The sequence below is a fragment of the Mus pahari genome, chromosome 18 (assembly GCF_900095145.1).
Source record: "Mus pahari chromosome 18, PAHARI_EIJ_v1.1, whole genome shotgun sequence".
NCBI lineage: Eukaryota > Metazoa > Chordata > Mammalia > Rodentia > Muridae > Mus > Mus pahari.
In genome coordinates, this window is record NC_034607.1 from 40,749,909 (window position 1) to 40,774,817 (window position 24,909).

A 24,909-nucleotide genomic window follows, 5' to 3' on the forward strand; every position below is an offset into this window, starting at 1 on the left:
TGTGTGTGTGTGTGTGTGTGTGTGTGTGTGTGTGTGTGTGTGTGTATATTTATAATTTTGTGCTTTCTATAGTGTTAATAGAACTGGTTGTACAGAGCACAGGTTTTTTTTTTTTTTTTTTTTTTTGGTGCTGAAGATTGAATCCAGGGAGGGCATATGGTAAGCAAGCAGGCCATTATCGCCCTAGACCTTGGCCAACTATGTTACCTTTTTGATCCTGGATTCTTGTATTAGCATGCCTTTGAAATTTAGTAACATTGTTATGCATATTGCTTGTTGAGATTTATTTTTGAATAATATTCCATTATTACATACTGTTTCTTTAAGTCTGCCATTCTGAAGCATTTTTGGTTATTTACAATATTTGGTGATTGAGTAGAGCTGTCATAAGCATCTGAGTTCAAGGTTTTATGTGATCATAAGGCTTTCTGTCTTCCAGTGGAATGGAGAGGCACATAGGATGTGCACACTTAACTTTATTTTTAAAAAGCTGCCAACCACTGTGACTGCATGTTGTATTTCCATTAGAAACACATCAATTCTGGTCCCTTTATGTTCTTGCAGCACTTCATAATATCTATATATTGTGACAATGTCTGCATTACCTGCTACTTAGTCAGCTTCCTAACCCTATAACAAACACCTGGGACAGTCAACTTAAGAAGTAAAAAGATTTATTTAGTAACTTTTAGAGGTGTTTTTATTTGTTTGTTTGTTTGTTTTAGGTTTTTCTAGATAGGATTTCTCTGTGTAGCCCTGGCTGCCCTGAAACTCATTGTGTATACCAGGCTATTCTCAAACTCAGAGATCTGCCTGCCCCAAGTTGGGGTTAAAAGTTTGTGCCACCACCACCAAGCTATTTTTAGAGGTTTTAGTGTTTGGGCATGATGGAAAAGAATACAGAGTGGGGCCGGACCGTTTTCCTGGCTGGGAAGTAAAGAGAGAAAAGGAAGTTCTGATTTCTCCTTTAAGGTCCTAAAGGGGATTGTGATGCCATAATCATACGGTCCCTTCAGCTTCTAGTGGCCCTTCCTTGGAAGCAAGGTCTACACTTTATAGACCTTTAGAGCATATTTTTTTTTCATTTTTTAGTAGATATTTCTTTCATTTACATTTTAAATGCTATTCCGAAAATCCCCTATACCCTCCCCCCGAGCATATTTAATATCCAGATTTTAGCATCACCGAGAGTGATCTGTTTACTCTTTGCAATTGTTAAAATCCCAATAACCTTTTTTCAGAAATTAAAAAAAAAAATCTTATTTAAAATTCATAGGGGATTTTAAGGGACTTGCTTGGAATATTCAAAGCAATCTTGAAAAAGACAAAAGTTAGGTAGGGATGTAACTTTGTCAGTACTTGGGGGAAGGAGATTGGTGAATTTACACTTCCTGATCACAAAACTAAACTGCAAAGTTACAGTAATTAAAATAGTGTGGTACTGAGGAAAGGGATATGGCTCAGTAATACAAGGCTGGGCTAGTATGCACAAGTGCTGGGTTGGATCATAAACTGCAAATGCAAATAATGGTACTGATGTAGATGTGGACAGCTGTAGAGCATGATGGGATGGATAAAGAGTCTAGAGATATACCCTCAAACATAATGGTTTATGTTTTTTGACAAGGGATCAAATCCATTATTTGGGGAGTAAGGATGGTATAAAACAAATGATTCTGGGATACCTGGTTGAATCTGTGTATGCAGATCTGTCTCCATCCCTGTTCTCTCAGAGGGAAAGAATATTATCTAAGAATAGTATGGTACAAATAACTTTCCTGCAGTTCCTTCCTTTATTCAACTCTGTCACTTTAAGTTGTTTACCACATCTGCTTTTTGTCTCATGTAGATTGTTCCCCCACCCTCATACGGTCTTAGTTTTGTAGAAAAGGTTGCCTTGAAATTTCTGCTTCTGCCTTGGCTTCCTATCTGCTGGGATTGCAAATGGGTATCTCCATGCTCAACTGTGTATAGAGCAGCATTATAGCTGCCAAGTTCAAATCAGTTTCTGTTGAGACTGACTATAGTTCATACTCCAGTCTGCTCTAATCATGGTTTTAATAAACTTCTTTACAGTTCAGTGTCTCAGGCAGGATTGTTGGTTTTAAAATTTTAATTGTTGAATTTTTGTTCTTTTAACAGCTAAACCAGGTGGACAGGTGAAATGTCAGTATATTTCTGCTGTGGATAAAGTTATATTTGTGGATGATTACGCAGTAGGTTGTAGGAAGGACCTTAATGGGATCTTGTTGCTAGACACTGCTCTACAAACTCCAGTTTCAAAGCAGGATGATGTGGTTCAGCTTGAACTTCCCGTCACAGAGGTAAGTAGAAACAGATGTGTTCCTTGCTAGAGGTAACCTCTGACCTTTGAGTAGTAAGTGAATTAAGTTGTCCTTAGGGCATAAGGTTTACAAGTTGTGCTTTAAGGACATTGTATAGTTGCTCCCGTTAAAGCAAAGGCTTGAGTCCTGAGCCACACCTTTAAATACTTACCTTTCTCTGCATAACGTGACTGGTGCCTGTTGACGTGTTTTAGGTATGAACTGTTCTTTGGCCACAGGATAAGCAGTGGTAACAAGATTCTAATACAGTGAATTAATAAAACACTATGGCTTATGTGTAGTAATGCCCAGGGCTAGATGTGGAGCCCACTCTGCCAGCCTCAACATTTTGGTTAGATGGTGATTTGTGGACAGTCGCTCCAAGTCCCACCATTTCTTAAGTTGTAGGAGACCAGCGGAGCACATCTTTTCTTAATCCCCACTTCTCTGTTTTCTCCTCCTTTCTCTTTCACTTCTGTTTCTTCTGTCTGTCTGTCTCTTTTCCCAACACCCCTTCCCCTCTCTCCTTCTGCTCTTCTACTCTTCTTCATTCCCTTCAAACCCTTTTCATGATGGACACAATTTAGTTACACAACATAACAAGACTGAGAAACAGATAAGAAAAATTTGAGACTATCTCACATAGCCCAGGCTGGCTTCCAGCTAACTCTGTAGTCAAGAGTAGTTTTGAACTCTTTTTTTTTTTTTTTGGTTTTTCAACACAGGATTTCTCTGTGTAGCCCTGGCTGTCCTGGAACTCACTCTGTAGACCAGGCTGGCCTCGAACTCAGAAATCTGCCTGCCTCTGCCTCCCGAGTGCTGGGATTAAAGGCATGCGCCACCACGCCCGGCTCCTTCCTTTTTTGGGTTTTCGAGACAGGGTTTCTTTGTGTGGCCCTGGCTGTCCTAGAACTCTCTTTGTTGACCAGGCTGGCCTTGAGACTCACTTGGCTCTCTCTGCTTCCTGAGAAAGGGTGTTCACTCTTATCCGGCAAGTATTTTAAGAAAATACTGTCCTCTCCTTTTAACCATGTGGGTCACAGGATAGAGCTTAGGTCAGGTTTGGTGGCAGCTATCTTGATCTGCTGAGCCATCTCCTTGGGCTGCAAATATTTTTTTGGGTAGTATCATTGTAAACATTCCTTCTCTCTAGATGGCATTTACTACATTATACTAGTTTTGGAAGTTAAGAATGGGATTCTAAAGCCAGGCATGGTGGCGTACGCCTTTAATCCCAGCACTTGAGAGGCAGAGGCAGGGGGATTTCTGAGTTTGAGGCTAGCCTGGCCTACAAAGTGAGTTCCAGGACAGCCAGGGCTACACAGAGAAATCCTGTTTCAAAAAAACCAGGAAAAAAAAAAAAAAAGAATGGGATTCTAACTTGGTTTGATGACTTTCAAATGCATGTTTTGTTTTTGTTTGTTTTGTTTTTGTTTTTTTAAATCAGCCATAGGTTTCTGTTGAGTTTTAGTTGAATCTGTCTAGCATTGCTGAGGCTGGCTTCTCATACTGATTGTTGAGTGGCTTTGTGTTAGAAGAATCTTGTATTTGTGTTTAAAAGTTGACATGTTTCACTTTTGATTATAGTTTTAGCTTGTTTATTTTTCTTTGTTTAATTTATGGTAATTACTGTATTGATATATTGCCTTCTAGCTACTACATTGAATGCATTGCTTTAATTCATTTAAATGATTACCTAGGTTTATATAAAATTAATTGTAAGGTTAAGCTTTGTATAGTTAAAACTATCACAAAAAAGCTGAATAAAGATCTGTTTTATTGTGTTTAATTTTTTTTTTTTTAAATTTAGGCACAGCAGCTCTTATCAGCATGTATAGAAAAGATAGATGTTTCTAGTACAGAGGGTTATGATTTGTTCATCACACAGCTCAAAGATGGTTTAAAAAATACATCTCATGAAACTGCAGCAAACCATAAAGTTGCTAAGGTAAGAATTAAAGTGTATTTGGGGCTGTGATGGACTAAGGTGCTCTTCCTGTCCTGTTCCTCTAGAATGTTCTAACTGCCCCTTTCTCTTCTTTACGGGAGATAGCATCTTCTATGATATGGTTGAAACTCCAGTGTTTCTGTGGTGCTGAGATTGAGCCCACCGTCTTAGATAATGGTAGGCTAGTGCTCTACCATTGAGTTATATTCATGACTAGCTAAAAACTATTTGTTGAGGGTTACTTTTTTGAAAAAAGATTTGAAATATGTATAAGTTTTTTGCCTTCATGCATGCCTGTGTACCATATGCATATAGGATCCATGGAGTCAAAGGAGGACATTGGCTCTTCTACAGTTGGAGTTATGGACAGCTGTTAGCCATCATGTGGACACTGGGAATTGATCAGAGGTCCTCTGGAAGTGCTTGTAACTGTTTCAGCCCCAAACTCAGTTTATTCCTTTTTTTCCTCCTTAACTCTGTGTGTGTGTGTGTGGTGTGTGTGTGTGTGTGTGTGTGTGTGTGTGTGTGTGTGTGTATTTCCTGCATGTATATTTGTGCAACACTCATGTGCCTGGTGCTCATGGAAGCCAGAAGTAGGGTTTCCGATCGCCAAGAATTGGAGTTATACATGTGAGCTGCCATATAAGTGTTGGGTTTTGAAACTGGGTCCATTGGAGGACAAGCCAGGGTTCTAAACCACTTAGCCAGCTTTCTAGATATTAGGTCTTATTACTTCCTCCCCTCCCCTCCCCTCCCCTCCCCTCCGCTTACTATGTAGACCAGGCTGACTTCAAATTCAAGAGATCCGCCTGCCTCAGCCTCCCAAGTGCTGGGATTAAAGGTGTGCTCTGCCACCACCACCCTACTTTTAGTTTCTGTGAGTGCTTTTGTTTACTATGTATCCAGGCTTCTATGATCATCCTTAGTGCGCTGTATTAGTTGAGAGGTTGCTGAATGAGCCTTTGTTAAGTAAGCAGACTTAGATGAGAATGAAAACATATTTATGGAAATGTGGTCTTTTTTTTTTTATTTTTTCAAAAAAATTAAGCTACTTACTAATGTGTATGTGAGAGGTATGAGGGAGAGTAAGAGAGACCAAGAGACTGCATGCCACCACAATGCCTGTATTTAAGCACAAGCTGGGATTCATTTCTTTTTATCAAAGGAGTTCTGGGGATTGAACTCTGATCTTCAGACTTCATTTGGCAAGTACCCTTAACTGCTGATTCCCATCAGTAGTCCCATTTTGTCTTTCCTTCTCTTCCTTTTCCCCTTCCCCCTTTCCTTTCTTCTCCCTCCTCCTCCATTCCTTCCCCTTTCCTCCTCCCTCACCCTCTTCTCTCCTGTGCTTTTGAGGCAAGACCTTACTGTCCATCCCTGGCTGTCTTGAGATTATTGACCCTGCTTTTCCTCTCCTGAGCACTTGGACTACAGGTCTGTGTTAGAACACCTTGTTTTGTGTTTTCTTTTTTTTTCTTTTTTTGTGTTTTCTTTGAAATTGTTTTTGGTAAGTTAGGTGAAGAGAAATTTCTTTGAGTAAAATCCTTGGATATAATTACTTTATATTACTTTCAGATTTTCTCTTAAGTTGTAAGTATAATAGATAATAACAGGTACAGGTTGAAATTAAAAGTTGTTTTCCTAAAAGTAAAATTTCCATTCACAATTTTCTTTCAAGCACAGTTGTGAGCTTACTTAAATAATGGTTTTTCACATTTTTCCTTAGGCTATCTCTTTGGTATGTTTTCATGCTCATCCTTAAAGAGAGATGTGAAATCTTAAAAATATTTGCATTTATTTTCTTATAATAAAAAAGCCTAGTGTCACACTAGTGACCCTCCTGCTGCAGTTCCTTGATGCTGGCATTCATGTGTACACTGCCATTCCTACCCTAATATTTGCATTGAATTTTGTTTTGTACTTTTACCATGGTTTTTCTAGTTTGTAACTCCAGCAATGAAAGATTTTGTTTAAGAAAGCATAAGTTTTAATGTGATTTTCAGTCGAAGAACTGTATTATAAGAAATTGATTTAAGAAATATTAAAGAACTTAGCTGGGAAAAGAAAGCTGTGATACAAAGCTGGTACCTACAGAAAGCAGGGACAGAGAAAGAGATTGGTGTTGTTGGAATTGACGTGAGTCCTCACTTTATGACCACAGTGATGTTGTGGTGCTGTGCCCTTGCACTTAGTGAGAGCACCTCGTACCCCTACCCCCACCCCCACCCTACCCTCACCCCTGTGGCTATAGCATGTTTAGTAGGAAAGCTTGGCCCTAGAATACAGTAATTGTGTTACTGGGGTGGGGGTGGGGCTGAAATAAGCTTTTTGTTGTTGTTTTTCCCCTGTGGTTCTACAAATCCTTTTGATAAGGAAGCTTTTCATTTATCAACAGGTTAGATTTAGAAACAAAGATTTTTATTCTTTTTCTCTTAACATTAAAATAATACTATTGCCAGGCGTGGTGGCTCACTCCTTTAATCCCAGTACTCGGGAGGCAGAGGCAGGTGGATTTCTGAGTTCGAGGCCAGCCTGGTCTACAGAGTGAGTTCCAGGACAGCCAGGGCTACACAGAGAAACCCTGTCTCGAAAAAACAAACAAACAAACAAACAAAAAAACCCAAAAAACCAAAAAACTGAAATTATACACACACATATATATATAGTTTTGTGTGTATGTGTGTCTGTCTATCTGGTCTTATAGTTTACATATTGGTTCATAGAACTGTATGAAGAAGTCAGATCTTTCACTATAGGTTTTAGAGAGTCAGTTCAGGTCTTAGTAACAAGACCCTCAAACCCATTGCCCTGGCCATCAAATCTTGTTTTTTCTTTTATCAGATTTTTCGAGTTACATAGGCTACTGCCTTCAAGCTTGGGCAAGAATATGCTGGGCTCAGTGTTCTGAGTGCTGGGATGATAATAGTATACCACCTCATCAAGCCAGTGCTCTTTCTCTCATCTGTTTTTATGTGGTAGTGTTGTATTTTGTGCAGTGTATGGGTTGGTCCATGTGCACAGAGACCAGAGGCCAGCATTTAGTGTATCCCTCTCCCTGAATCTGGAGCTCACTCATGAGGTTAGGCTCACCAGCCCAGGAGCTCCTGGGACCCCCCTGCTCCCTTCACCCCATTGTTGGGTTACAGACATGTAGCTCTGCATAAGGCTTTGATTTGAACTCAGATTCTCCACTTGTTTGACAGTCACTTTACTGTCGGAGCCATCTGCCCAGCCCTAAAGCTTTTTCTTGATAAAACTCAACTTCATTAAAAACAAAATTTAAACAAAGCAAAGCAGCGGCACCACAGGAAGTGCTGTGAGTAGCTACAGACTCTAGAGTTCCATGGAGGCTCTTCTTGGTCTGGTCAGTCACTGATGCGTTTTCTCATGACTTCTTCGGGCCATGCACTTTGTTGTTTGCCTGTCCATTTAGTAGCAGAAGGAGCTTAAAATTGCTGGGCATCCGTCTCAGCCACTTTGGTAGAACGATTGTACTTTTCCTGGAGTTTTCTTCTGTGGCAAAACAAATTGTGTAGCTTACAGCATAGAAAAGAAGAAAAAGCCTGTGACCAGCTCTATTAAATGGTGCACATGTTGGAGTGCACTGTCGCGTCTAACTTGTGATATGAGCTATGACTAGAGTCCTGTGATGTGGACTTCTTCACTTTCAGGGGTCACCAGAGTTAGGGTTAACTATTAGTGGTCATGTATTGTACATTACCTTCTTAAGAAAAAGATGTTTTGGATACCATGTTAAGTAAATTTCACGAGTAAGAGCCCGTTGCTGGAATTTTTTTTTTTTCTTTGAAATACTTTCCTTGATCAGAGATGAAGTCTAGAATACTAACGTGGTACAGAAGGTGTTCTATTGTTCTCCATACTATAGTGTGTGTGATGTTTTGGAAGAAGCACTATGAGCTGAACATGTACACATACAATACACCTTTACTATAGGGAAACACATTGTTGCTCAATCTGTCTGGATTTATCCAGTATAGTCAACCTGGCTAGCTGGCTATCTACCCTCAAAAGTAGCCAATGGTAGCTTCATTATAATTTATTAATTCAAATAAGGCAGCATGCTCAAATATGCTAAGTATTAACCCTATGGGGGCGATTTTCTGACCTGCTGGATCCTTTATTAAGAAGGTTTATTAAGGTTGTACATCCCTGAATTGTTGACCCTTTTCTGCCTGCCATGTCTTAATAGAACATTTAAGTTCTTAGCCACTGTGTCTTCCAGTTTGATATCAGTGGCACAAGTGGCCTGTAGAAGGTATTAGGAGGATAAGGATTTTTATAAGCTGGATTACAGCAAAGCGCATGAGACATGGAGTTAATGTTAAATCAGGAGTACTCAGTGTGGTCCCTGCCAGGTAAAAGTCGAGTTTAAGATTACCAGCGACAGGCTTCCGACAGAATTTTATAACCGCCTACTAGGTATCTGGGAATGTGTTGATAAAGATGCCTCTTTTGGGTCAGCATTTGAAATGTTTCATACTTGGTAGTATTTTAAAAAATGTTTTGTTTTTCTGAGATAGAGTCTAGTTACATAGCCCTGGTTGTCCTGGAACTCACTGTATAGTTTAAGCTGGCCTCAAAGTCATAGTGATTCTCCTGCTTCTGCCTCACAAGTGCTGGGATTAAACCCAGCAATGCCTTTTGTAATCCCCAGTCATTCTTGGAGATTATTGACATTGTACAAAGGCCAACAGGTGGACTAAGTGGAGCTGAGAATTTAATTACTACCTCCTGACTCCACCTTCCCAGACTAAACTTGAAATCAGTTCCACCCAGCATTTATATGGGCTTCTGGCGATCCAAACTCCAGAGCTCAATGCTAGTAACTTCGAGTCATCTCCCCCATTGTGTGGTGCTGGGAATTGAACCTAGGGCTTTGTGCATACTGTGCAAGCACTCAGCTATTAAGCCATAACCCCAGTCTTCATTCTTTTTTTTTTTTGCAATTCAAATAATATTTTTTACCATTAAAACTTTATGGTTATATGGCTTAATAGTAGTATACTAGTGTGCTAGTGTATACTGGACTGAATGGAGACAGTTTTAATACGTGATCTGGGGACAGAGCATAAAGATGAAATTAATGGAAAAAAAAAAAAGCCGGGCGGCAGTGGTGCACGCCTTTAATCCCAGCACCATCAAAAAAAAAAAAAAAGATGAAATTAATGTATAAATTTATTTCTCTGGGAAAAATACAGTTGGAACCTTTATAGTCTACGCCCTCCCCTGTCCGCCTTTGTTTTCCACGTGTTTGTAATATTATATATTAATATCAATATATTCATTATTCATTAATATTAATATATAATATTAAATAACGGTTTTGGGTTTTTTTTTATTTGTTTCTTTGTTTGAGACAGGGTTTCTTTTTTGTTTGTTTTTTTGTTTGTTTGTTTTTTCGAGACAGGGTTTCTCTGTGTATCCCTGGCTGTCCTGGAACTCACTTTGTAGATCAGGCTGGCCATGAGCTCAGAAATCCACCTACCTCTGCCTCCCAAGTGCTGGGATTAAAGGCATGCGAGACAGGGTTTCTTGATATAACTCTGAGTGTCCTGAAACTCACTAAGTAGACCATGCTGCCCAAGGGCTCCCAGTGACCCAACTGTCTCTGCCTTTCAAGTGATGGGATTAAGCGTGTGCCCTATCATTCCCAGCACTATTCACTATTGTAAATATGTGTGTGTATGTGTGTGTGTATTCATGTGAGTGCCAGTGCTCTCAAAGACTGGAAATGACAGATCTAGGGCTACAGGCCATTGAGACATCTGATGTAGGTGCATGGATTTTATCCATATCTCCAGCCTCAATGATATTAACATTTATTGGATGTTGTTTATGATGGATTTGGGCTTGTAATTTCTATTTCTGGGTTATGATGAGAAGATAACACAGACATAAATGTGCTAAGGTGGATTAAATCATCTCTTAGAGCAGTAATGGTAGTTGTCCAAATTCTTACTAATGGAGGACTGTGTGCCTGCCCACCTTGTGTTTAACATTGTTCATTCAGGGTGCTGTAGCTTTTAGACTGGTGGGCTACATCATACTGTGTTTTCTTTTTTGGGAAAGAGGATTTGAGAGACAGTCTCATTCTGTAGCATAGGCTAGCCTGGAACTAGACAGTTCTCCTGCCTCAGGTTTATAAGTGTTGGGATAACAGGTGTGGCCTATCTTATTTAAATACTGTTATCTGCTATCTTGTCCTAAGTTGTCTTTTTCAGAGTAGTTAGGGTTTCAGTTTTTCTTTTTGTGGCTCTGGGAATTGAACCTAGGGCCTTGTTTATGCCGGGCAAGTGCATGGCCATTGAGCTCATGTAAACTTTTTTTTTTAAAATATTAAATGAAAATTCAGTTTTCTGTGTGTGGTGGTATACACCTTTAATCCCAGCACTTGGGAGGCAGAGACAGGTGGACCTGTGGATTCTATGTCAGCCTGGTGTATATAGTGAATTCAAGGATGGGACTATGTAGAGATTCTGTCTCAAAAAAGAACAAGAGCAATAACAAAATCAAACAGTAACATAACAACAACAAACAAATAAGCCCTGACAAGACAAACCAAATCAAACAGTTTTAAAATGAAATAAGTGTCTATATTTATGAGATGCAATGTGATATTTTGATATATCAATATACTGTGGAGAGATTAAAGAAAATGAAACATTGTATCTTTACCACCTTACAGGTTTGTTTCTTTCTGGTGAAAATATTTGAAATCTGTACTTTTCTTAGGTTGAGTATACAATAAGTTATTAACTATGGCCAGCATGCTGTAAATAGCATTATGGAAATAATAGGTTGCCAGATTGGTGATCAGCAGCTAATCATCACATCTGTCCTTCCTGGTACTCTGTACCCTTTGCCCAGCCTCCTATACTCTCAAATCAGCTCCAGTGAGTGTCACTTTACTCTTTGGTGCTATGAGTTACATTGTATAACTCTCACATGTTCATGACATCATTTATATTTCTCGTTCTGTTCCCAGTCTATTATAATTAAGTTGCTTAATACCCTTCACCTTTATCCATGTTGTCACAGAATGATGGAGTTACTACCTTTTAAAAGGCTTTTCAATATACTATTTTTCTGCATGCACCTATGTACTCACCCACAATACCATACAGTATCTATTCATCCACTGATGGAGACTTTGCTTGCTTTTCTGTACCTTGGCAGTTTTAATAAAATACTTAATTTTTTACTTTATGGCAAATTATTGCTATAAACAATGAACTGATAGTATAATTGACATTAGGGATACATGGTTATTTACTAGATCAGGTAAAGGTAAGATTTTGGTTAAAACTGTGGAGAAGTATTGCTTTGCTTATTATATTCCTGTCTCTTTCAGTGGGCCACAGTTACATTTCATCTTCCTCATCATGTATTGAAGTCTATTGCCAGTGCCATTGTGAATGAACTTAAGAAAATAAATCAAAATGTTGCTGCCTTACCTGTGGCGTCCTCAGTGATGGACAGATTGTCTTACCTCTTACCCAGTGCACGTCCAGAACTTGGAGTTGGGCCAGGCCGTTCTGTAGACAGGTAGGACCCTTGTGCCTGGAGTGTGCTGAGGTTGAATTTCTAGTTTTAAGACTTAAGTAAAAACTACTGCAGATATGCTTATGATTAGAATGTTCTGAAAGTAGATTTTTACTTATATGTAAATGTTGTGAGCTGACAGCTGCCCTTGGACATACCTTTTCTTCTCTAAAGAATTATAAGGGGAGCCCAAGACTGTATTTTGAAAATTCCAGTGCTAAGTGAATATTTGAGGAAATTTTAAGCCATTTATTGGTTGGGTGTGTAGTATTTCACCATTAATGAAATTTACTGACCTTTGACATGAATTCTGACAAATACTGTGTAGAAATGTAAGGGTAAGTAAAGTGCATACAGTTATCACCTTGGAATGGTGAGATATGATCAAATAAATACTTTGTAAAATATCTGTGAAGTTCTCAAGATAAACATTGGGTGGAGTTCATTGGAGTATGGAGGAGTAGGTATGATTAAAATACATTGTATTCACAATGAATGCAATGAAGGTCTCATGAGCAAAACAACTGCTCCCGCCCCCCCCCCCTTAGTTGTTTGGAGTAGTTGCCTTAAAATTTTTATGCTGTTTGCCCTAGATTTAAACAGTACTATGAAAATCATACTGCTGCCACCAGTTCTTTTCAGATTTATTTAGTACCGTTTTATGTAAATCTAAAGCTTACAATGTCTCATGTATGACGTTTCATCAGATGAGTCACTGTCTTTACATTCCCTGAAGTACATTTACAAATAGTGTATGGTGAAGCTAGCAAGTGTAATTCTTAGTGAATGAATTTTTAACTTAAATATGGCTCTTATATTCATAGCATGTAGCAGTTTATCCTTTACATTATTCATTTTCCTTATTTGCATTAAGTAATTTATTACAGACACAATTCCTATTAATTGTATTAGCAAGTGGTGAGGATTTTCATTTGCTAGAGTAATGCTGTTCTCTGTGTCTTTTGGTCAGAATAACAGCGTATGCCACGTGAAATCTGAATATCAGTTGCTAAGTGTTATGGCTACCATGAAAATATTCTTGGAACCTGTTTGGAAGGGATCAGAGAAAAAGAAGTGTGTGGTTACAGCAGGCTTGTCTGAGTAGTTCAGACCTTGAGATCTTAACGACTCTGCAGTGTTCATTTGCAGTTACAGTGCTGTCTCTGAAGATGCTACTGCATACTATGATAAGTGTTGTATTTTAGGGAATGAGATCATGAGATAGGATTTTCTTTTGTTTAGTTACTTGTGACAAGAAGCAACTTGAGGAAGGAAGGGCTTATTTTAGCTTATAATTTGAGGCTACAGCTCCTAGGGGACAGGAACAGAGAACAGTGAATGCTTGTGCTAAACTTAATTCTCCCTTTTCATTCACGCTTGAACCTCATACAGACTAGTGGCTCCCAAATTAAGGGTTTATTTATTTATTTATTTGTTTATTTTTAAATATATTCCCTCTTCAATCACATTTCTCTAGCAATTGTGCCTGAGGGATATGTCTAGGTGATTCTAAATCTAGTCATATGTTCCTTCTGTGTATGCTAAAATATCCTCAAATACTAATTTGATGTACTTTCCAAGTTATTTTATTAATAAATTAATCTACAGAAACATGGGTAGACATAGTGAGTTGAAGCTAGCCCTGCTATATGAGACATTGTCTCACCCTCCCTTCTAGCAAAGACATAACCTATACATGGAACTTTTCTAGCCCTCAATGTTTATATTTTCTAAACAAGGAAATGTCTATTTTTTGTACTTCAAGGGTCTGTATCCTGGGCTAACAGAATTGCTACCAGGTATACTTAGCTGAGCTGAGCCCAGGGTCCTGTGCTTCTTGTGCATTGCTGGGGATTGGATCCAAGGGCTTGATGCACGCCAGGCAGCTGCTTCATGTTCTAATACTGTTGTGCCCCTCCTTCCCCAGCACGCATGCGCTCTCAACAGTCAGAACGCAGTTACATGTCACCTAGAGCACTGGTGTTGGAATAGTACAGTTTTGTTGAATGAATTCGTTTTGGAGTGCTATGTAGAAATGTATTTTTCTGGTCTGTTTTTTCATTATTTTTCTGTTATTTTCCATTCAGTTACTGTGTATAGAGCTATGAAAACAAGAGGAAGCTTTGCTCATAGTATGCTCTTATCTGAAAGCTTTGGGACTTTAGTTTGTTATTGTCCTTAACAAATTCACTGATGCCCTGAGTTATAGTTTGCCATAGCTTTGAAGTAAAGCATTTTACTATGAGCGAGTGAAGATTTCATTGTTAAATTCTCCAGGGAGTCTCATAAGGCTGTTTTTCAGCTCATGAGATTTTTGCCTCAGGCTCCTGAGTGCTGTGGTTATTGACTGCATAACACTTTTCAAAATTTAATAGAGTTTCTGGCTTTAGTGGTACACACCTTTAATCCCAGCAAGGAGAGTGAGGCTGTGAGTTTTAAGCCAGCCTATTCTGCATAGTAAGTTCCAGGCCAGTAAGTGACAGTCAGGGCTACACAGTTGAAACACTGTCTTGACCTAAGCTAAGCTAAAGTAAAGTAAACCAAACTAACTAAAGTTTGTTAGAGCCACAGCTCCGCTAGAGGAAGAATACCCCCGCCCCCCGATTTCTAGTTATTAGAACAACCAGAAAAAAAAAAAAAAAAAAAAGAAAGACAAAAAGAAAAAGAAAAGAAAGAAAAATGAAGGACTGCCTAAATGTTTAGACAATATATCGGAGACAGACACCCACTTAGCCAGCTTATGGCCTAAGGAAAAGGTGCAGGGCTCTATGTCAGTCAGCCTCTTCATTTCTTGCTCTCTGATTATTAGTTGATTGAACCTACCCGTGGAATTAATTTGATTTCTATAGTCAGTAACCAGATTTTCTGTTTCTTTACAGTTGGGGAATTTAAACCTACTAAAACAATTATTTTTAGTTGAAAATAAAAATTTGAACATAATCATTCCCATGTTTTAAATAGATATTTCAGTTTGGGTCCTCTCTCCAATTACTTACTGTTTCTTTACTATTAGGGCATTGATGTATAGTGAAGCTAACAGAAGGGAGACTTTCACTTCATGGCCTCATGTTGGCTATAGGTGGGCACAGCCAGATCCCATGGCTCAAGCTGGATTTTATCACCAGGTAAAAAATATCATTAATAGATTTTTTTTTTCTGCAACCTAGCTATGTACTTTATTATGATGTTAGTCCTATGTCCTACATTGTGAATGTAATGGACATATACTTACTGGGTTATTTAATACTTAATCTTTCAGATTAAGGCATTTGCTCTTTTTGCTATCAAATTGATGTGTTCTTTAAATGTCATTTTTGGGAAATTTCTTTGGATATGTGTTATTTTCACATATATAACTTATATAATCTGGTAGTTGATTCTTGAGTAGCAGTCATTCTGCAAGGCAGAAAGTGGTGATGTACTTGAAACACTAACACTTGGGCTTGAGGGGGTGGTCCATGAGTTGCAGCCCAGCCAGAAACATGTAGTGAGACACTGCATCTATTTATTTATGTGTTTATTTATATATTTACTTTCTATTCAGGGTCTCATTATGTTGCTCTGGTTTGCCTGAAAATGTATTGAATACTTACTTTGGTATGAATGGACTAATACTGTACATTTTTCCTCCTTGGAAAATTGTACTTGGAATTGGGAACTTTTTGGAAATAGTTTTTCTTGAAAAGACATTTTAATGGTTGAATTTTCTTTTTCTCTTTTCCTCCCTTCTCTCTCTCCTTTGGGTACCTGCCTTCTTTCTTTTCTTCCCCCTTCTCTTTTTTTTCTTCTTTTTCTCCCTTTTTCTTCCCTCCTTTCTCCTCTATTTTAACATAATTTATTTGTTAAAATAAATATCTCCTCTATTTACTTTTGCAGCCTGCTTCATCTGGAGATGATAGAGCCATGTGTTTTACTTGTAGTGTATGCCTCGTTTGTTGGGAACCTACGGATGAACCTTGGTGAGTCTTGAGTTTCCTAGGTATAATTGGCTAGAAGTTAGTATCTTAGTACTTCTAAATTTTGCTTTTTTGATTTTGATGTAATCTTTCTTTTTTTCTATGTGTTATTGTTGCTGTCTTAAGGAAATGAGGTAGTTTTTTCTATATTCTGTCATAGTACTCCAAAATCTGCATAGGGAAAATGCTAAAAGATAGAACTAGGCTCGTATCAGACCAGAGGCCATGTTACACCAACCATAGCACTACTTTAGCAGTATAGTTCTGGGCCATTGAGGAAAGCTAACAGAGAATTCATGCATGGAAGTATTTATAGTATACAGTTTTAATTTTAAGTAACCTTTTACAGGGCATCTTCAGCCTGTGAATTATAGTGTACAACATTTTATTACTTGATTAACATTAGATATGCAATAATACCCAAGACCTACTATGAAGCCTTAATTTAGAAGGAAAAAAGGTCAGTTTGTCCAGTAAGCGGTAGGAGCAGTGTTTAGTTTTCAGAGATGTTGCAGTTTGTACTAAAATGGGTTGAAGTTTCATGTTTATTAGTTGACATGAATGCAGCGAGTAAACAAAAACCAAAAAAAATTATTATTTAATCTACACTTGAGAAAATGCACATTGTAGAATGTATTATCTATTCACAATTTTTATCTTAGTTTTAAGTGCATGTGTATGTTTGTGTATGTATGCACACGTGTACTAGGGCACCTTCAGAAGCCAGAAAAGAGCACAGGATCCCTGGGGCTGGCTTGAGCTGCTTGCTGTGACTACAGGAGACACACTCAGATTCTCTATGAGAGCAGCCAGCACAGTTGGCTACTGTTGGCTATATTTCCGACCCCACTCACACACCTGTATGTATTTGTCACAGGGTCTCCTGTAGCCTGGGTTTGTCTGCAACTCACTGTGCAGCTGAAGTTGGTTTCAAATCCTCCTATCCTTTTTTTATTTATTTAAATTTAGGATCTCACTGTGCAGCTCTGGCTGACCTTAGACCAAGCTTGCTTAGATTTCTAAAATATCCACCTGCCTCTCTGTTTCTCTGCCTCTCTAGTACTGGGATTAAAGTTGTGTGCCGTCATGCCCTTCCTGGCATCAAATTCTTGATACTCCTCCCACTGTATTTTGGGTTCAGAGGAGTGTGCCACCACACCTTTTCTTTTCCTCTTTAAGATGGAGTCAAGGCTTAAAGTGAGCCTAGGTTGCAAATCAACTCACCGTGTAACCCAGGCTGGCCTCAAACTTATGTCAGCTGTCTTGCCTCAGCTTCCTTAGTGCTGGGATTACGAGCATAAATCACAATAGACAGCTTTGATGGTACCTGTATTCTTGTGTTGGGGAGGCAGATTCAGAATTTCAGTTTGGGTAGTAAGTACCCATCTTTTCTTGACATGCTGAGGGTTTGGGCATGTACCAGAATATGGGACTCAAAACTCAATAATTTGAGCGTCTGATGTTCTGAGTATACTGTTCTACGTGCTAGGAGACAAGCTGTGTTACTGAGCGTGGGTGCTTTCCAAATCTTTTAATTAAGAGGGAAAAGGGGCAGTTTAAAGGGGAAAAGGGGCAGTTAAAAGGAAACCTTGCTCTTTTGCTTATGGGAATTGAAGGAGTAGGGAGATTGACTTCTTCAAGAAATTAAAAATGAATATTCTTGCTGGGTATGGTGACCCACATCTTTAATCCCAGCCCTTAGGATACAGAGGCAGGTAGATCTCTGTGAGTTCAAGGTCAGCCTGGTCAACAAAGCGAGTCTAGTACAGCTAGTATAGGTAGGGTTTGTTACAAAGACAAACCCTGTCTCAAAAAACAAGGAAGCAAGCAAGCAAACAAAGTGGGTATTCTCTATCTTCTGTCAGTTCTATGTTTACCGCTCTACTCTTAGGAGCTAATTCTTTTTTTTTTTTTTTTTTTTTTTTTTTTTNTTTTTTGAGACAGGGTTTCTCTGTGTAGCCCTGGCTGTCCTGGAACTCACTCTGTAGACCAGGCTGGCCTCGAACTCAGAAATCCGCCTGCCTCTGCCTCCCGAGTGCTGGGATTAAAGGCGTGTGCCACCACGCCCGGCTAGGAGCTAATTCTTTTTGTATGCTTGGCTTTGTGACGAGATTGTCCATCTCGGTGAAAAACTGGAAAGATTTTAAATGTCCACCAAGAGTGCAGTGGCTTCTAGGAGGCACAGGCAGGTGGATCTTTTGTGAGTTTGATGCCATTCAAAGCTACATACTGATACTGTGTTTTCCTTTTAGAAAAATTGCTATAGTCAATATAGTTTGACAAATTCATGAAACATGAGCAGTGGAGAATTAGAAGAACTTTATATATACTTTAAAATTTATTATTTATTTTATGTATATGAGTTCACTGTTGCTTTTTTCAGACACACCAGAAGAGGGCATTGGATCCCATTACAGATGGATGTAAGCCACCATGTGGGTGCTGGAAATTGAACTTTAACTTTCTGTAGAAGAGCTGTCTGTGCTCTTAACTGTTGAGCCTTCTCGCCAGCCCCAAGTTTATATTCTTTAGAGATCATTGTCAGTAACATTCTGTATGTTCTTGTTTTACAAAAACTGTTACACAGTGGCTCAGTGCTACTGATGATTTAAAATTCTTTGAAGTAATTAACAAAATAATAATAAAATAATAAATTTTCCCCATAAACTACTAGAATTATTTTAGAGCTATACTAGTTAAGATCCTAAGACTCTTATTTGAAAGGTGATAAGAGATTATTAGGGTTAGCTATAACTGAGGTTGGCTTTTAATTTTATTTTACACAGACACATGTAGCTTCAAATATCTAATTAAAAAGTTAAAACTCAGTTAAGAGAAGGTAGAAAGGGGAAAAATACGCTAGACCTTGACTGAGAGACAATGTAGCTCAAATAATGTGCTTTCTGGAGGATACCTGTGCATTACATATTGCCCAGGATGTCATAATAGTAAACTGCAGGTGTGGTGTGAAAAAAAAAAATGTCTGTTCTGAAGAACAGCATGTTTTGTGAGTAAAATTTTCTTTTTCTTTGCTGTAAGGAAACAAAGATTATGTCTTTGGTAGCAGGATCCTGTTCTAAAGTATTGCTTTGAAATCATATGAAGGAAAATAAACAAGGAAACAAACAACAGAAAACCAAATGGAAATATAAAAGACTTAGGAAATTGGGCAAACAATTTTATCATGGTTTGCATTGTAATGCTGATTTCACACTGTTTTCAGTTACAGTGTGTACAGCTGCTAGCAGTAGATGCCCATAATATGGACAGTGCGAACACTGTGGGTAGTTTAAAGAGATTGAGTAAGCAGGTAATGCTAAGCTTAGTTGAGGGGTGGAAATGTAGCTGAGAAGTGAAGTACTTGTTCTACATGCTCAAAGCCTGGATTGCAGTACTTACCTGCCTCCGCCACAATCCCCATCCCACTATACAAACATGGAAGAGGAAGACTTTAAATGTATCTATAAAGCAGGCAATCTTCCAGTTTCTGCTTTGCTCTTCATTAAACTTCCCCTTTTCACCCTGTAAAGGTCTGAACATGAGAGACACTCTCCCAACTGCCCCTTTGTGAAGGGTGAGCACACCCAGAATGTGCCCTTGTCAGTCACCCTGGCGACGAGTCCTGCACAGCTCCCTTCTGCAGATGGAGCTGACAGAATAGCTTGCTTTGGGTCTGGGAGCTGTCCTCAGTTTCTAGCTGCTGCGACCAAACGTGGGAAGATCTGCATATGGGACGTCTCCAAACTCATGAAGGTGCACTTGAAGTTTGAAATTAATGCCTATGACCCAGCAATTGTGCAACAGTTGATCCTATCAGGAGACCCAAGTTCAGGAGTTGATTCAAGGAGACCCACTTTGGCATGGCTGGAAGACTCTTCTAGTTGCTCAGACATACCAAAACTTGAAGGAGACAGGTACGTGGTTTTTTTTTTTAAATGTAGTATTTATAGTGGTATGTTTTCTTTTTCTAAATTTCATTTTCTTAATGAGAACAAAAAAGTGGTTCAAGTTAGAGAGTAGAAAATCGATGTTGAGCTGAAATCCTGAAGGTTATATGAAATTCAGAAGTTTTCATTCAGATTACCACAGACTAGTTGGATCTGATAGTTGGAAGAGTCTGGAATATAAAGTAAGTATTTGGTCTCACGAAGGAAATGCCACTGTGTGTTAAATACACCTTTTCTCTACATTATATTTTCCTTTGTTATATAGCTAAGACAAACAGGAGTTGGTAGAAACACTGACATGTGTCTAAGGATAAATATATGATAATTAAAAAACACAGTGCCAAACAGGTGGCAAACATTAGCAGTCCCCGTTAGATAGAACAGGCTAAAATACATTTGTCAAATTATCTCTTACATAGTTCTGAAGCTACTCTGTAAATCCATTTCTGTGCAATAAATGTTAAATGTCTTGAAAAAGTAAATTCCAGTCTTTAGAAAGCCATTGGCACGTTTAACCCTAACCTTTAGGCATTGTAGCTCACAGTGCATGTGCAGCATTCATGAGGTCCTTAGTTCTGTCTTTAGTATCTAAACAAAGGCATAACAAAAATAAAACAAGAGAAGGAAGTTGAAACATGGATATTAAAGCAGTGGATTAAATTTGTAATTTTACCTTTTACCTCCTAGTTCCACAGAATAGTTGTTCTGAAATGAGTCTGGTTTCTCTCTTCTGTTACTCCCTAAAGGTCTGAAGTGAGTGTCCCTGAGTAGCAAATAACTTTAGATGAGGCAGTAGTAAACAAGTAGTAGTGAGGGGACAGGCCTGCTGGTTTTTGTTTTGTTTAGACAGTATGCACCTGCATTTGCTTGAGATGCTGATATCTCTACACCTCAGAACTGCAGGATGCAGCTTGCATAGAACTTGAGACCCTTAGCTTCTTCGCTAGATTCTTGGCTCTTGTGGCTCTATCTGATCTATAGGAGATGGGAGTGCCGAGACCAGGAAACCCTCTTGTTTCCAAAGAATCTCCACTTTTGACATTGGGCCATTTTCACATGGCTCAGTTTTAATCACATAAACAGAATTAAGAATTTAATAATAGCCCCCGAGGGTGTGATGAATAATAGCAGCTATCCCTGTGAAGACTCTACTGGTGATAATGTGAAATGAAGCATATTTAACTGTGACTTGGTTGAGAGTATCTGCCTTTTACCTGCTGGATGTTCACTGTTACCACTGCCATTGCTGCAACACTCCAGCCATGTCTCTCCCAGCAACCCTCCCCGCTTTGAGACAAGATTTTGATATGCAGCCCTGACTTGTCTGGTGCTTATTACATATATCAGGCTGCCCTCAAATCCACAGAAATTCTCGTGCTTCTTTCGCAGGTGTGCTGGGATTACACTTGTGCTACTATGCTCAGTGACATGCATTTTTATTTAAGTAATACAGAATTTTGTTGAATGAAAATTAAGACATTTAATTGATAATTCACAACATACAAATTGGAAAGTTTGTATAGTTTGTCATGGTAATAACTTGTGGAAATGGACTGGCAGATAAAGGACTTGTATCTGAGATCTGGTATAGACTAAATGAAAACTTGACAGCTATTTTCTGTTACTGTACATTTGCATGAAAGTTCGAGGGGCAAGCAGTTTAGCTGTTTTTGTCTCAGTATTAGCATATTTGCTGGTAGCACTAGAACTAAAAATGCTTGATTTTTATGATTTTATTAAAGGATTTAGTGGGTAATTATGGAAGAGAATGAAGTTGGCCTGTCATTTTAAAGATTGATTTAAATTAGAACTTTGTTTTAAATTTTGAATTTGTAGATTAAAAGTTGCATAAAAATAGACTTCAAGGATTACCACATTTCTCTTTGGGGAAATGTATCACATGTATATGTGTACACACACACACACACACACACACACACACACGGTTTATACTCTTGTGTTGTTTTCAGCAGGAGTTTATTACAGTATTATATAGTTAATGAGCAGTTGTACACAAAAGTGAAACACATGGTAAGAAGAAGGGGCAAAGTGGGACTCCAAGTTGAGGGTGTACTCGCTTGTAGAGTACTTGACCAGCAGGGGCAAAGGAAAATCCTGGGTTTAATTCCCAGACTCATTCTCCTCCCAAAAAGGTGGGAAGAGCCTGAGGGTTGAACAAACAGCCAGCATTATGGTGAATACATGAACCTAGCACTTGGGAGGCTAAAGCAGGAGAAAGTCCAGCCTGGGCTACAGAGTTGATACCCTCTTTTTTATTTATTTATTTTTTTAAAAAGATTTATTTATGTTCTGGGAAAGATCCCGTTTCTGATTCCAGTTGTCTGGCACCTTTCCCGCCCGAGGAGGGGTGTCCGCCCGGGAGCAGTCTCAAGGCCTGAACCGGTAGGAGGGCCATCTTTGCTCTGGTTCGTTTAGGCTCCAGTCTGTGCTAGCAAGAGTGTGGACCACAGAAGCTACACAGCTTCGGGACAGACAGAAGCAACCTAACTTTTGGGACAGACCCTGTTTCGGGCTCCAGAAATTTGGGCACCTTCCTTGCCAGAGGAAAGGTGGCCACCTGTGAGGGCTCTGTCTGCCAGAGCAGGTGAGAGAGTCATAGTGTATCCAAGGTCCCTCAGTGGCTAGTCTGTGCAGGTGAGTGAATAAACTGCAGAGGCAACACATCTTCTGGGACAGGCCCTGTTTTGGGCCTACATCTTCAGCAAGGAGGTAGATCTGAATGCCAGGCGTCTGTGCACCTTCCCTGCTAGAGGAGAGCTTCCCTGCAGAGAGTAATCTGACCACTGAGACTCAGGAGAGAGCTGGACTCCCAGGACTGCTGACAGAGGCTAACAGAATCACAGGAGGAACAAGCTCCAAACCAGAGACCACTATAACAACTAACTCCAGACATTACCAGATGGCAGAAGGCAAACGTAGGAATCTTACTAACAGAAACCAAGACCACTCACCATCATCAGAACCTAGCACTCCAACCTCAGTCAGTCCTGAATACCCCAACACACCCGAAAAGCAAGAATCAGATTTAAAAGCATACCTCATGATGCTGGTAGAGGACTTAAAGAAGGGCATTATTAAAGAAATGCAGGAGAANGCCGCTAAAGAGATACAAGTTCTTAAAGAAAAACAGGAGAATACTTCTAAAGAGGTAGAAGTCCTTAAAGAGAGAGAGGAGAACAGTAACAAACAGGTGATGGAAATGAACAAAACCATCCAAGACCTAAAAAGGGAAATAGAAGCAATAAAGAAAACCCAAAATGTGACAACACTGGAGATAGAAACCCTAGGAAAGAAATCAGGAGCCATAGATGTGAGCATCAGCAACAGAATACAAGAGATAGAAGAGAGAATCTCACCTGCAGAAGATTCCATAGAGAACATGGGTACAACAATCAAAGAAAATGCAAAANGCAAAAAGATCCTAACTCAAAACATCCAGGAAATCCAGGACACAATGAGAAGACCAAACCTTCGAATAATAGGAGAAGATGAGAATGAAGATTTTCAACTTAAAGGGCCAGCAAACATCTTCAACAAAATTATAGAAGAAAACTTCCTGAACCTAAAGAACGAGATGCCCATGAACATAAAAGAAGCGTACAGAACTCCAAATAGACTGGACCAGAAAAGAAATTCCTCCCGACACATAATTATCAGAACAACAAATATACTACATAAAGATAGAATATTAAAAGCATCAAGGGAAAAGTAGCATATAAAGGCAGGCCTATTAGAATTACACCAGACTTCTCACCAGAGACTATGAAAGCCAGAAGATCCTGGACATATGTGATACAAACCCTAAGAGAACNCAAATGCTAGCCCAGGCTACTATACCCAGCAAAACTCTCAATTACCATAGATGGAGAAACCAAAGTATTCTATGACAAAACCAAATTCACACAATATCAATCCACGAATACAGCCCTTCAAAGGATAATAAAGGGAAAGCATATCTAGTGACTTCTTTTGTGATTGGGTTACCTCCATAAAATTGGAGTGGCCATTCTAATATCAAATAAAAGTGACTTCCAACCCAAAGTTACCAAAAAGACAAGGAGGGGCACTTCATACTCATCAAAGGTAAAATCTACCAAGAGGAACTCTCAATTCTGAATGTCTATGCTTCAAATACAAGAGCAGCCACATTCACTAAAGAAACATTAGTGAAGCTCAAAGCACACATTGCACCTCACACAATAATAGTGGGAGATTTCAACACCCCACTCTCACCAATGGACAGATCCTGGAAACAGAAACTAAACAGAGACACATGGTCTCTAACAGAAGTTATGAAACAAATGGAGTTAATAGATATCTAAAGAACATTTTATCTTAAAACAAAAGGATACACCTTCTTCTCAGCCCCACATGGTACCTCCTCACTATGTAGACCAGGCTGGCCTCGAACTCAGAAATCCGCCTGCTTCTGCCTCCCAAGTGCTGGGATTAAAGGTGTGCGCCACCACGCCTGGCGCATCTTTTAGTTTTGTAATGAGAGTATCAAAATTAAAAAATACTGGTGATCTGGTAGTCAGTAGGGTGCAGAGTTTGACTGTTACATCTTGGAGAATGAATAAAGGTTGATGCAAAGAGGGTACCCCAGCAGTTTCTTGGCCACCTGAATGAATGGCAAAGGAGAGATCATTGTCTTTACTCCCGTAAACACAATAAAAGTGAATGTTGGTGTAAATGTATTTATAATATATTACATACACACATAATGTTCATAAAACTGTTTTTGGTTTTAGAGTAATGGTCTTGAATTTGTTGACAATAGCTGTTAGTATTTTCCTACAACAAGTTCAAGTTTGTGTTGACTAGCTGACTTTCTCTTACTCTTGTGCTTGCTATAAATTATCTCTAGTCAGTTTCCTATATCTATAAATGTTAGAATTTTAGAGTTTTCTCCCACATAAACTTTCATGTAAACATTCATTTACTGATTTATAATTGTTTAGCAGTTTTTTTTTTAATTGATTTTTTTTGTGGTTTTTTGAGACAGGGTTTCTCTGTATAGCCTTGGCTATCCTGGAACTCACTTTGTAGACCAGGCCAACCTCGAACTCAGAAAACCGCCTGCCTCTGCCTCCCGAGTGCTGTGATTTAAGGCATACGCCACCACGCCCGGCTTGTTTAGCAGTTATATA

General features: G+C 39.0%; 1 protein-coding gene across 1 annotated transcript in view; it reads left to right on the plus strand.

Moving 5' to 3' along the window:
- Birc6 (baculoviral IAP repeat containing 6) overlaps positions 1-24,909 on the plus strand; it is a 178,633-nt gene that overhangs the window by 18,322 nt on the left and 135,402 nt on the right. The window contains exons 2-7 of the mRNA XM_029531207.1: positions 2,143-2,324; positions 4,135-4,272; positions 11,645-11,838; positions 14,849-14,960; positions 15,712-15,794; positions 19,322-19,705. Of these exons, the coding sequence (XP_029387067.1) occupies positions 2,143-2,324; positions 4,135-4,272; positions 11,645-11,838; positions 14,849-14,960; positions 15,712-15,794; positions 19,322-19,705 (1,093 nt within the window). The remainder of the gene's footprint in view (positions 1-2,142; positions 2,325-4,134; positions 4,273-11,644; positions 11,839-14,848; positions 14,961-15,711; positions 15,795-19,321; positions 19,706-24,909) is intronic.